Source organism: Vipera ursinii, assembly GCF_947247035.1.
Source record: "Vipera ursinii genome assembly, chromosome: 1".
Lineage (NCBI taxonomy): Eukaryota > Metazoa > Chordata > Lepidosauria > Squamata > Viperidae > Vipera > Vipera ursinii.
Genome location: NC_139512.1, coordinates 278,944,059 through 278,957,372, shown reverse-complemented (window position 1 = coordinate 278,957,372; position 13,314 = coordinate 278,944,059). Strand labels below are relative to the sequence as shown.

Here is a 13,314-nt window from a genome sequence, read left to right as displayed (position 1 = left end):
CAAAATTTTCTTTCTTACAGTGACATTACAATTTTTCTCTTTCTAACATCACTTTCTTCTCTAGCTCACCCTCAAATTGCTTATTCTCCCAAAATATAAATGTACAAATTCTACCAAACAGGCAGAGGTTTCTTCAGATATAAATGTATGTGAAAGAGGGATGCAAGAATAGAAGACTGGGCAGGGAAGAAATATTTGAGTTTGCTGAAATGGATATCCAGCTATGCATTCCTTTGCATCTATATTAGTGTGGCTGATGTTGTTAGGAGGCTACTGAAATAATTTAAAAAGACATTATAATTTGAATCTATTTTATAACTGAAACTGCCTGCTAGAACAGTGGCAATACTGGATTAGTCTAATCTAAAATGTGCTGCACTCACCTAATGTTTAGCCTAGATATCAGCTGGCCATACACATCATTTTAGAAGGAGATAATATGGATGATTAAGTGGTCTTTCAGGGGGAAAAATCAGTATAGCTAGGAGTCACATGGGATAATATCAGTGCTTAAAGCTTCAGGTATACCTGAGGCAATGATAGGGACTTTGCTATACTTGTCACAAACTGTATCTGGCTTCAACCAAACAGCTCTAATCTAATCAGCTCATTATTTTTCTACAAGAGAATGAGGTCATATTTTTATAATATAGAAAACAGAATCCTTTGGAGCACCAGCCCTCATCTCATCTGATCATTTCCTAGGCAGCATCTCTTCTCCCAATGTCCCCAGATCATGTTGTAATCTATGATTACAATTGGTCTCTATCAAGCTGTTTGACACTAGTAGCAGTCCAGGATTTTTATCATAGAATACTTGTTGTGAAGAACTTCTAGGAAACTTCTCATATTAAAAAGCATTAGTGGTATTGTTGCCTATTCAAACGTTAAAAAGGTTCTTTTGTGGGGATCTGGGCTTAGAAGCCAAGACTACTTTTTCCAAGTCAGCACGTTCAATTTGATAGGGCAAACACTGACTTAATAAAATTGCTTTCTGAGAAATCCATTCCCTGTTATTTATTCTATTTAACAGACAGCTTGTGTGTCTGTTTGTGTACAGGCTATGATCATTGCAATTTATAGACAGACCATTTTTTACTTAATCCCTAGCCTGGGAGCTCTTATTCAATGCAGCATAGTTCTTAATTTACTGTCAGGGACACTATTTTTCATTAGATAGGTGATAACTCTTAACCTGATTCACAAAATATAACCAAGAAGTCCAATAGTTGTGAAGTAAGCTGGGAGGTTTTAAAGAATTCATATAGGTTCCAAGGATTTTGAAAGAAATTCATGTTTAATTTGTTCAAAAATAGAAATCTCTGCCCAAATTATATATGCAGTTAACCCATATTGCATTACAGCTTCGCTGTAATAACTGTTATAAATTACAATAGGTTTCTCATCACATACCAAGCCAAAAGTGCTGTGCATTATTTCTCACAGGAAAGCACTTATTGTTCTGGAATAATCATTTCCAAACACAATAAACTGCTCCAGAAAATCTGGGTTGGCATGCTTTGGGAAGAACATCAGAATAATCCATGTACTTTGAAATACTGCAGTATAAGAGCATGATGTTTTCATATTCCTAATGATATATTGGAATATAATTACTAGAATTTATAATGGATTATTAACTCTTTAACAGTTTAAAAAAACATTTTCCTTAGCTTGTTGATGGAAGAATTGATATCATTATTCCAAATTCCAAACAGACTGCACTCATAATATGAAAAGACTCAAAATAATTGTGGGCCACAGAAGGAAAAAAATGTGTACACTTGTAAAATCTAGCACACAGTTGCCTAAAAACATATTAACAGACTATTTTCATTGGAAATCCATGGAATGATAAACGATGCCAACATTTGAGTTAAGCTACACATAAAACAAATGGTGTCAATCTCTGTATGTAAGTGGTTGAAAGCCATCAAATTTTATTATACCACATTATATATTGTTTTGAACAATAGTATAGCGTTGATGGTAAGAGATAGTTTTTTTTATATGAGAGACAATATCAAACGTTATATTGTCATGTTTATAGTAAATCTGAATGGCTGTATAGCACAAGTATTACTCTTCCAAAAGTTATTACACTGAAGTTTTAAAAGTAAATTTTTATATCAAAACAGTCTTCTTGTTTTCATCCTTTCTCCCTTGTAAAAGACAATGGCTGCAATTCAATGTATGCTATTTTGGTAATAAAGCTGGGTCTTTGGTAATAAAACTTGGAGAAGATAAAATGGGAGAAGAAAAAACTGCTTTTTGAGGCACCATAAATGATTCATTTCCTATTCTTTTGCACATGAGGCTATTTTGCTCTGAAAACTGTCTAACATTTGTTAAGAATTACAAAAATACAGTACAATCTGTTACTTCTGAAGACATACAGCTCTGATTTTATATCTAGCACCACTAAGATGTGAAAGAAGATCAGAGACTCTTTATACTGAAATAATTCCACCAATTTTAGTAGAATCATGTCAGTGTAATGATCAGTGCGGGGTTGTTTTTTTTGTGTGTGTGTGACTTCTAGTATGAAATTACATTACCTAAACATTTATTTGGGATTATATTTTGAACATGTCCATTGAGTCATATACCAGAACTGCTGTTCTTTTTATACTAACCAAAATGTTGCTTTAATGGAGTTTAGTCCTGTTGTTTGAGTTGCCGTTTGATACCAGGCATGCAGGGTGGATAGGCTCATTTGAAGGTGAAGAAAACACAACTGTTGTGTTATAACAGTAGCAGCAGGGAGATTATTTGGTTTGGTTGTTGGGGTCTGTTTGCCTTTTTTAAAATTTATAAATTGGCTTTCTTTTACAATAGTGCATTTCTGGCTTCTCTGTTATGCAGCATTTGGATATTGTATTGCTGCTATTCTGAAATTTCCCTCTCTTGCCAAATCGGGAGGTTTCCCTAAAATAACAACTTTTGGAACTGCTGTAATATTTTCAGTGACTATTTCCCACTTTCTATTCACACTACTATTCACTTAAATTAAATCCTTAAGTGACAGTCCTACAAAAATGTTAGTTACCTGTACTTACATAACACATATCAAGCTGATGGTAATGCTGCAGTTGCCAGTATTAAAGCATTTTGGAATGTTAGCCTTTTTTTAGCCCATCAACTAAGTACATATGGAAGGAACATTAACAAAAAACAAACCATGCTCTATTTAACTTACTTAAAGAGGAAGAAAACGCAGAGAAGCAGCAGTATAAGTAAGTGTAATATTAATCAGTAAAGTGCAAAAAAAGTGTGACTTTTGGATGTGAACATCCTTGACTTTCATAATTCTTAAGTACTTTCTTTTAGTCATTTTGCAGATTTGTGCTCTATTTTAAAATCAGAAAGATAATGGATGTGCTTCTTCAACAGTTAATTGGGTTTTATATCAGAGATGTATCACCTCAACGACAGGTTGAGCTGGTGGTGGACTTTCAACTTTCTCTTTCATATCTACTGCTCAAGGTGAGAAGGTCAATCTTAAGCGAAGTACAGAAGATTGCTTGATCCCCAAGGAAACATCCCAAAGTCATAACATTTGTTGCAAGCTATAATCATTTTATCTTCTTTTCACCATTTTAAAAGGAGAAATAAGCTATGATGTTGCATGGATTTTCATTAACCAAGAGCAGTTAAAATGTGAATGAATACCATAAATTAATATGTGGTGCTTTTTTCTAAAAGATGTTTAGCCTGTGTCGACTTCCAATGGCAAAAAAGGATTTTATTTTAGTTTAGTTTAGTTAGCTATAATGCAGAGGAGAGTTAAGCTAGTCCTTGCTTAAGTAACACCAGCTGCCTGCAATTAGTGCAGGTTCGCATCCCACCAAGCTCAAGGTTGACTCAGCCTTCCATCCTTCCCAGGTAGGTAAAATGAGGACCCAGATTGTTGGGGGCAATTAAGCTGACTTTGTAATAATGCCGCTTGGGTGTGTGTGTGAAAGCCCTAATAAGCAGGCATATACATAGAATGAAGGCTACTGCTAAGCTTGTAAGCCGCCCTGAGTCTTCAGAGAAGGGCGGGATATAAATGGAATTAAAATAAATAAATAAAATAAACAATCAGTTTACTTAGGGAATGTGACAACAGACCATCTTCCTCTCCAAAAAAAAGCTGTGTATGATCCAATTCTACAATTCCAATGGTTGCACACACACACAACCTGCATTCAGTCCTGCATTCACATGAACACACTTTGGGCATTTGGTAACAGGCTCAGTTTACAGTCAGTTGCAATTTTCCTTTGTCATGGTTTTGCCAGTTTCCGGCCTTTTCCCAGCAAGGGAATACATTAATTCACTTAACAACTGCCACATTCAATTGATTACTGTGGTTTTGACTTAATGACTTTGGAAAAAAAAGTCATAAAATCAGGCCCAGTCATAAGAATGCCATGAGTTAAATTCTCGGCTTCATTATTCTTGCATGTCAAGGACTACCTATAAATCATATAGATTTTTTTTTGGTCTATAGAAGCATTGTCATACACATGGATAAAATAATTTACGAGGCATCCTTGGTCCTCTCTGAGCTTGCTTGTTTTTTTTGCAGATGTTTCATTAACCAAACTAGGTAACGTCATTAGTGCTAGCAGCTACCTAGTTTGGGTAATGAAACCTCCGCAAGGAAAACACCAGCACTGATGATTTTACCTAATGAAACATCTGCAAAGCTTAAGCAGTAGACTGAAATAAATCGGATGGAATATAACAGGTGAAACTATAAAGCTTTTCATACTGGGAGAAAAAAAAAAGTAAGATCGAAGTATGGGGGGAGAGGTTCGAATATGGAATGGCAGTAATTAATGTAAAATTAATAGCAATAGCAATAACAATAAGCCTTGGTGGAGCAGTGGGCTAATGCCTCCTTAAGTAACAGCAGCTGCCTGCAATTAGTGCAGGTTCGCATCCCACCAGGCTCAAGGTTGACTCAGCCTTCCATCCTTCCGAGGTAGGTAAAATGAGGACCCAGATTGTTGGGGGCAATTAAGCTGACTTTGTAATAATGCCGCTTGGGGGGTGTATGAAAGCCCTAATAAGCAGGTATATACATAGAATGAAGGCTATTGCTAAGCACATTGGTTTGTGCTTAAATTGTAAGCCGCCCTGAGTCTTCGGAGAAGGGCGGGATATAAATGGTTTTAAAATAAATAAATAAATAAATAAATAAATAAATAAATAAATAAATAAATAAAACAGACTTATATACCACTTCACAGCACTTTACAGTCCTCTCTAAGTGGTTTACAGAGTCAGCATATTGTCCCCAACAGTCTGGGTCCTCATTTTACCGACCTCGGAAGGAGGGAAGGCTGAGTCAACCTTGAGCAGGTGAGAATCAAACTGCTAAACTGCAATCAGCTGGCAGTCAGCAGAAGTAGCCTGCCGTACTGCATTCTAACCACTGTACCACGGCTCATAATGTACATGTTCTTGTGATCTTAGGTTGAATAAAAGCCAGCAACCTGTTGTAATTGGTAAAAAGGCAAATGCTGTCTTGGAGTACGCTAACAATATGGAGTCCATATAATAGGAAGTAATTCTTCTTTGTTGTGGTCAGGCCCGTTTCTTGAAAGACTAAAGTATGGAAAAATCATACTGGAGAATCTCTAGTTATATGTTCGCTAAGAGTTGGCAATGACTTGATGGCACATGATCAATCAAATCTATTTACAAATATCAAAATTTAAGGTGATGTTGCTACTATAAAAATAAGATTGAGTTTCTTTTTCATACACATATTTTACAAATGTGTGTCAAACTGGCATTATTATAATTCTTAAAGAATACACTCTCATTAGAACCACAAAATAAGATAATCAGTATATAATGTAAATTATTTGCATTACCCAACTGTAAAGCAATATTTATGCAAATTATAAGGCAATATTATTCTCCAATTGTATGCTTCCCATTGATTTTTTTTGTACCTGCCCAACAACAGACAGAATAAAGCATGAGAAAATAGCAACAGCAATAGCACTTAGACTTATATACTGCTTCACATTGCTTTACAGCCCTCTTTAAGTGGTCCTCATTTTACTGACATCGGAAGGCTGGGTCAACCTTGAGCCAGTGAAACTCGAACCGCCAAACTGCAGTCAGATGGCAGTCAGCAGAAGTAGCCTGCAGTACTGCATTCTAACCACTGTGTTACCAGATATCTTTCCAATAATAAGGAATGAATGAATAGAATAGAGCTGGAAGGGACCTTGGAGGTCTTCTAGTCCACCCCCCTGCTTAAATAGGAGAACCTATACTGTCACAGACAGGTGAATGTCTAGTCTCTTCTTAAAAATCTCCAGTGATGGAGTGCCCACGATTTCTGAAGCTGTTCCACTAGTTGATTGTCCTCGCTGTCAGGAAGTTTCTCCTTAATTCCAGGTTGCTACTCTCTTTGATCAGTTTCCAACCATTGTTTCTCGTCCTTCTCTCTGGTGCTTTGGTGAATAACGTGATTCCCTCTTCTTTGTGGCAGCCCCTCAGATACTGGAATACTGCTATCATGTCTCCCCTATTTCTTCTTTTCTTTAGACTAGCCAAACCCAAGTCCTGTAGCTGTTCTTCGTATGTTTTAGTCTCCAGGCCTTTGATCATCTTAGTTGCTCTTCTCTGAATTCTTTCCCCAAACTCTCAACATCTTTTTTGTGATATGGTGACCAAAATAGGCTGCAGTATTCCAGGTGTGGTCTTACTAGAGTTTTATAAAGCGGTAATAATACTTTGCGTGATCTTGATTCTATGCCTCTGTTTATACAACCCAGGATTGTACTAACTTTTTTGGTTGCTGCTACACACTGGCTCATAGTCAAGTGATCGTCCACCAGGACTCCAAGGTCCCTCTCAGAGGTGCTGTTTTTAAGCCATGTAAGGAAGATGCTGACTGCTCTGTCCTTCTTTAAGAAAGCAGAAGTCCACACTGAAAGTAAATTGATATTGAAATCCACAGAAATGGTAAAGAAAAATAGAGGCTATTGAAACTTATTCTAGAACAAAGTTCCTTTGAATTAACTATCCTTATAAATGGTAATGTAAGGACAATGCATTATCCTTAGAAGTGATGTTAGGGAAGTACAGATTCGTATCTCATTTTTTGGTCAGAGTTACATTCTCTTGGGAAAGATGGTTGGGAGCTGCATTATACTCAAAGAAATTAGCGGACAGGTCAAAATTAAAAGTGCACAGGCTTTTCCTTTGGCATACCTGTTTTCCCTCTGTTCCCTTCTGTCTAGCCCAGAGGTTGTCAAAGGAGCAGCAGACCACTAATCAATGACCCTAAGTTTCCCTGGCCTCATTGTGATATCCAGAATATTAGGCAGATATTAGTGACATTTCTGGAATCAGCACACACTGAATTGACTTGGGGGAAAAAAAGAGCCTGTGTCTGAGAAAGGCAGGAAATAGAGCATTTTGAAGCAACTGTGAAAAATCACCAAAAGAGAAAATAAAAGCCCTGCATGGTATAAATTTGCCCACCTCCAAAGAAGTAACCTGTTTCTCTGTACAAGAATTTAATACCAGAAACATAGCCTAAGGACAACATTTATTGTGAGGTAATAGCTGAGAAAATTGGAAGCGCTTGACTTCTGCCACGAGGCTCCAGGGACATTATGATTAATACATAATCTCTTATAGCTGTTGTTAAATTATAGTTTAATTTGTTAGTAAGGTTTTATTATTACTTATGAAAAAGCAAAAAAAATGTTATAAACTTCAAGACAGAGGAACTCTCTCATTAGTTTTTGTAATTTAAGGTGCCAGTTTATGAACAATTATAATACGCCATAAAATTTCAATGACTTGAACAAACATAAAAGAATATGCTTGGGTTGCTTTTCCTGTGTGGATATAAATAAATAATGTATTTGTGAAATCCTTATAAAATCCCATACAGCATGAAAAACATACCTATTTAGCATCAACTGGAAAGCCAGAATATAAACTGAATCAATCAATCAATAAATTTGCTATTATTTTTAAATAATAAAAGATATTAGCTACTGGTATAGGCCAAATATTTGCTGTTTAGAATGTATCATCAAACATATGACTTTGGGCAAGTTCTACCCAACTTTTTGGTACTAAATTCTAATCCTGTAAAATGATTTACTGTACTCTTGGTTACATGCAATACCAAGATGCTATAAAATAAAAATGATTTCTGCTCTATAGCATGATAGAAAAATACATTGAATTAAGTCTTTAAACATGTGCTTAAAGTTTTAGTCACTCTTCCTGGATAATGACCAGGCAACCCTATCGGTATAGGTTTTATTTACAGTCTTAGAAACTGGAAAGAGAAGTGATTGTTTCCTTCCTGGTTTCATTGCTCAGATATATCTATAGCAACTTTTCGAAACATAATTCAAAAGCTATGTGGACTAAAAGTATCTGGAAAAATAAAACTTGGCATTCTCTGAACGTTTCTTTATCAGAGCTAGTTCTTTCCAAATTGGGAATAATAATCAGAAGGTAGAAATAATATAATAACTTGCAATGAATTCAACAGCCTCAGACCTGCAATGTAACAACTTTTATAGGGTAATATTATATTACCCAATCTATCTTTTTTTTCTAACTAGACTGGTTGATTTCCCAGTAGTTCCATGTGTTACTTCTAACTACAGTAACTCAAAACACTAGAGAGTGCTTTTCTGCAATGAAAACTACTGCTAGCTGTAGTTGAACAACTTATCACCTTTGTCAGATAAAGTACATTTTCCCCTCTGTGTTTTATCCGTACATGTTTATGGACAAATAAAACTACAGTATCAAAACTGCTATCATTAAACATTATCCCACTTTCATGGTTCTTTTCTGGCAACTGAGCTTCTGAAAACTATAATAATTATAGAGGTGAACCCAGCTTTCTCATTCAGTTTTAGGTGCACAAAGTCATCTAAAGTCATACCAGGACTGAATGTTAGACTAAGAAGTAAAAAAGAAACAACTCTGAAGAGTGCAATGAGAAGTTTTTGTTGCCAGGAAAATTACATGGTTGTGTCCAAGAGTCAGTCTCAATACAAGGGCATCTTTTTAGTTTTTATATCATGTTTGGTCACCTGAAATTACTGTGTGTATCTTCAGATCTCATACTTCCCAATAATCTTCATTCATAAGCTTCTTCAACAGATGAATAAAAGTTTGTGGTTGGTTCATGGATTGTACACTAGCAGCCTTGAGTCAGTTCCTTAACATTCTCAAAGCCACTAACTTTTATTTAAACCTATAGGCCATACTAAGGTAAGCTATGGTGCTAAAAATACCCAAAGAGTTTGCATGAAAATCAGTGCTATGCTAAAATCTGCTCATAAGATCTAAGATAGTCTTGGATTTTCCATTGCTTGGCAATACTTGTACATGTAGATCACTATTAAAAAAAACCCTGTAAAAGAAGAATAGCTCATACTGAGTAAAAACGAGTGTGGGTGAATATGGAGACCGCAGAATGTTTACAAACTACATCTCAACTGTGTTTGGCCAACTTCAATGCTATATTAGCTAATTGCATTTTGCTTATGCAATCTCAACTTATGTGGCTAGTTTATGGTGAACAGGTTGTTCAAAAGCAAAACAACAACACAAATCTGAGCTGAAGAAAGTGTTCTGTGTGAACACAGACATTTTATTCTATGCTCCTTGAAAAAAGTCTCATAGAAATAATAAGACTTCTGAGCAGAGATGTATAAAATAGTGATGATAAACTGTGGAAAACAAGAGAAAAGTAGAGATGGTAATATACTAACTTACAATTTTGGGCATCAATTTATTTGGGCAATATGCAGATAGACATTGCTTTCTCTGGACAGGAAATATCAGTAACACTGCAATCTTATACAAGTTCTAGATATTTCATCTTCTACTGATGAATGGTTTTTAATCCCAGATAAAGTGTTATACACAGTTCTTCAAAATAAACTTCATTACATGCTATGAGGACTTGTTGACTCCTGAATAAAATCCACAGTATCTGTTTAGCGTAGGGCTCATTTATCACTGACTTATTTTGGAATAATTAAGCACAGAATCACACAGCACTTCCCCATATTTAATATATGATAATGCTTTAATCATCTCTCTCACACACAAAAGAAAACTCCTAGAGTAAGAAATTAAATAAAAAAATGGAATGGTTTTGCCCCTTTTCCAAAAGTGCAGTTTATATTTCCGTATATGAGTTCCTATGGGAAGTAGTGGGGATACAGGTCAAGCTGTAGAGTTTTATTTAATGCTTACTTTATGGTAACCTTGAGAGTATTTTGAATATTTTATGAAAAGTAGAACATCGGGAGATTTGAGTCTGTGGAACAGATGAAAGAAAAGGTAAAAGCAGTACAAGGCAAAAGTCATAATAATTAGAAGTGCAAAAATTTGCAAAAGAACTGGGTTAAAAATAAGCAGGTCATTAAGCTAACTAAACACAGAATAAGCACTTCAAATTAAAAGCCAGAGAGGAACAATATCTTTTAGTCAGGAACTTCTTATAATCTGGGCGGCTCCAGGTGTACTGTATGGGGGATCTACTGGATCTCAAGCCAACCTGATAAACCGTGGGAAACAGCATGATGGATTGTTAAGGTATATAGGGAAACAGAGCGGATATTGCTTCAAGTGCGATTTTGGTGACATGGTGATGGGTGAAGTTCGCTTAGGGAGCATTTCGGGGACCTGGCAGGCAAATCCTTTCCTCCCTGCCCCAAGCTGTCATCCCGGCCTTTCCCCACCCATTGCAAACGGCCGGCGGTTTGAATGACAAACCCAACGGGTCAGAAACCCTTATATTGTAACGGCCCAGCACATACCACGGTGTTTTTCATCATTGCTTTGATGGTGAATCCATCGCTGACCTGCTTCTTGGTTCTTCTGGCGTGTCGCAGCGGCTCCTGCAGCTGCTGGGGTCTCAGTTTGGGGGGGCTTACCCCCTCTTTCTCTGCCACCATCTTCTCCGCCGGCTGCTGCTGCTGCTATTGCTGCACGTGGGAATTGAGGTCGGAATTTTAACAGGAAACGACTTGGGTGCGAGAACAGATGTTTGTTTTTTCCCCCCTTTGCCAAAGAAATACAATAAATCAATCCTAATTTTGGTCCCTTTGCATTTGCTCCCTTCACCCCTTGGTTCAGCCCCTGGGAAGGCTCCTGTGTGGCTTCGAGGAAGAGGAGGAGGGGAAGGGGGGAAATATATGCCTGTTTCTAACACCAACTCACTTCTAGGGAATCGGTTGCTGGGCAACGTATCAACAACCGGCCGCGGGAGCACAAGGATTCCGCCCTGGTCGGAAACCTCCGTACCGCTGAGTGGACTCGATTTACATACGCATGCGCAATCGGCGTAACTGAAGTCACAAAATATAGTAGCTGAATTACTTTGCCCTCAGTTTACAGAATTGGGAGGAGAGGATAGTAGCGTAGCAGGGTTCAGACAGGCGTTAAAATACGTGGAAGGCAGGATGGACGCTCGGCCGCTTTTATTAGTCTTGTGGCCCTCTCTAACCTTGGTTTTGTTCTGAAAACCAAAAGTAGCTTCTGAATCAGAAAATGTGAGCGTCACTGGTTCCATGAGGAAAAGTTACCTAGTTCAGAAAGCAGAGCAGATGAATCGACTATCCCCCACATATAATAATATCCTGACACTTGAAAGGATTCAAAACTTTTTTTTAAAATTCAAAGTACATTTTATGTACAATTCTCGAGAATAAAGGGGCTCTTCATTCCATCTTGCCCGTTTCCTGACGAGTAAATTCTACTGACATTCATGGAACTCGTTCTCAACCAGCGTTATCTTCTCATTTCTTGCAAAGAGTAGGCATGTGCACGCTGGCGATATTTCATTTGTTTATTTTGCAAATGAAGTAGTTGTAACCCGCCTCGGTTTCAAAAGGCTCTGGGACACCTACAGCTTCAAACAAAACAAATAAATCCAAATGACCACCATACACAAAACAAGCACTAAGAAAAATTACGTATCAGTTCCACACTTGATCCGTTAATGACTTCTATTTTAATCGGACCGGTGTTGCTTTTATGGCGAGAAAGCGAAAAATTGCAAAGTAGAGCGGTGTACTGTAGAAATAAACAAGAATTTGCCTTATTTACTCATATTGTGAACATTCCTGCTTTAACATGAAAATAGTTTTGTCTGAAAAAAAATACAATACAGAATAACCGTATTTGTTCTACATCTATTATAAGCTGATTGAAAAAAAAACCCAAAGGAAACAAAAAAAAATAACAACATCCAGGGAAGGAATTGAATTCATTTCGATGCCCTTTTAAAAACCGTTTGTTCCCTTAAGACTCATTTCTTCAGTGGCGTGGAAGTCGGCGAAGAATTAGTTCTAACCCTGCTGCAGTCTCGTTTTGTTACGAAAAACATTGCTGTAACGCACAGAAAAGGATGTGCAAAACGCGCGAGCAATCTCCATCTGAAAGGGAGGAATTCTACCCGGATCAATGCAGAAATGAGATAGTCTGCTTTACGCAGAATACGTTGAACCAGGAGACTATAGTACCGAAAGAAGACAGCCTGGCTGCTTGAGAGATACATTTGGTTCCCTGTATTACACGCGGAGTACTCCCGTGGCAGGAGAAAGGTGGAGCACTCACTACATTTCCCAAAGCGCTTTGTAACGTGTTGGCTTTGTTCGCCTGCGCACTGGGCACCTTCCCCGTCACGCCGGCCTGCAGGGAGCGTAGATCCTCAAGTTCGCCTTTTGCAGTTCGAATGTGAACAGATCAGGGTTTCAGAGCGCCCCCCCCCCCTTTGCCATCACTGGCCATGATCGGTGAGTTAAACCCGGATGTAATCCTTCACATACACCCCTTTATTTTGTGCGGGGAGGGCGCGAGATGACGGCAAGGAAAAGGGACAGTGAGGTTGTATGTTTGCTGTACGGTGCAGCTCTACCTTTTTGCACACGGGTACGATTTCACGTCGGGTCATTTCACTTTTGGAAATCCCACGTTCATTTTATAGCTCAAAGGTTACCCCCCAGGCGCCCACTTTGCGAACTTTCGAGATATTCCGATATTTTCCGAAGGCAAGATGAGAAGGAGAAAAGAGGACAAGGGAAGCCCACATTTAAGCGATAGCAAGATCTAAAAGTCGTAGGAAGGGATGTGGGAGGAGACTGTAGCTATTCAGATTAGTTTTTGCGTGACGTTGTCATATCACGTGGCACTGAGTTCTGAAATGATCTAACCCACAACATATTATTATTATTATTATTATTATTATTATTATTATTATTATTATTATTATTATTGTTATTGTTATTGTTATTATTGTTATTATTA

General features: G+C 37.5%; 2 protein-coding genes across 3 annotated transcripts in view; one reads left to right on the top strand and one right to left on the bottom strand.

Annotated features, from left to right (window-relative positions):
* The window catches only part of PACRG (parkin coregulated), a 263,658-nt gene extending 252,044 nt beyond the window's left edge, over positions 1-11,614 (bottom strand). The window contains exons 1-2 of one of the 2 annotated variants that reach the window (XM_083373098.1): positions 11,513-11,614; positions 10,824-10,991 (exon numbers count right to left, since the gene is read on the bottom strand). In XM_083373098.1, the coding sequence (XP_083229224.1) occupies positions 10,824-10,961 (138 nt within the window). In that variant the 5' untranslated portion in view covers positions 10,962-10,991; positions 11,513-11,614. Of the gene's footprint in view, positions 1-10,823; positions 11,382-11,512 lie in introns of those variants that run through there. The other variant, XM_083373097.1, reaches the window with a different exon arrangement.
* Positions 11,615-12,066: 452 nt separating this feature from the next.
* PRKN (parkin RBR E3 ubiquitin protein ligase) overlaps positions 12,067-13,314 on the top strand; it is a 712,723-nt gene continuing 711,475 nt past the window's right edge. Inside the window, exon 1 of the mRNA XM_083372991.1 lies at positions 12,067-12,803. Coding sequence (XP_083229117.1) covers positions 12,797-12,803 — 7 coding nt within the window. The 5' untranslated portion in view covers positions 12,067-12,796. The remainder of the gene's footprint in view (positions 12,804-13,314) is intronic.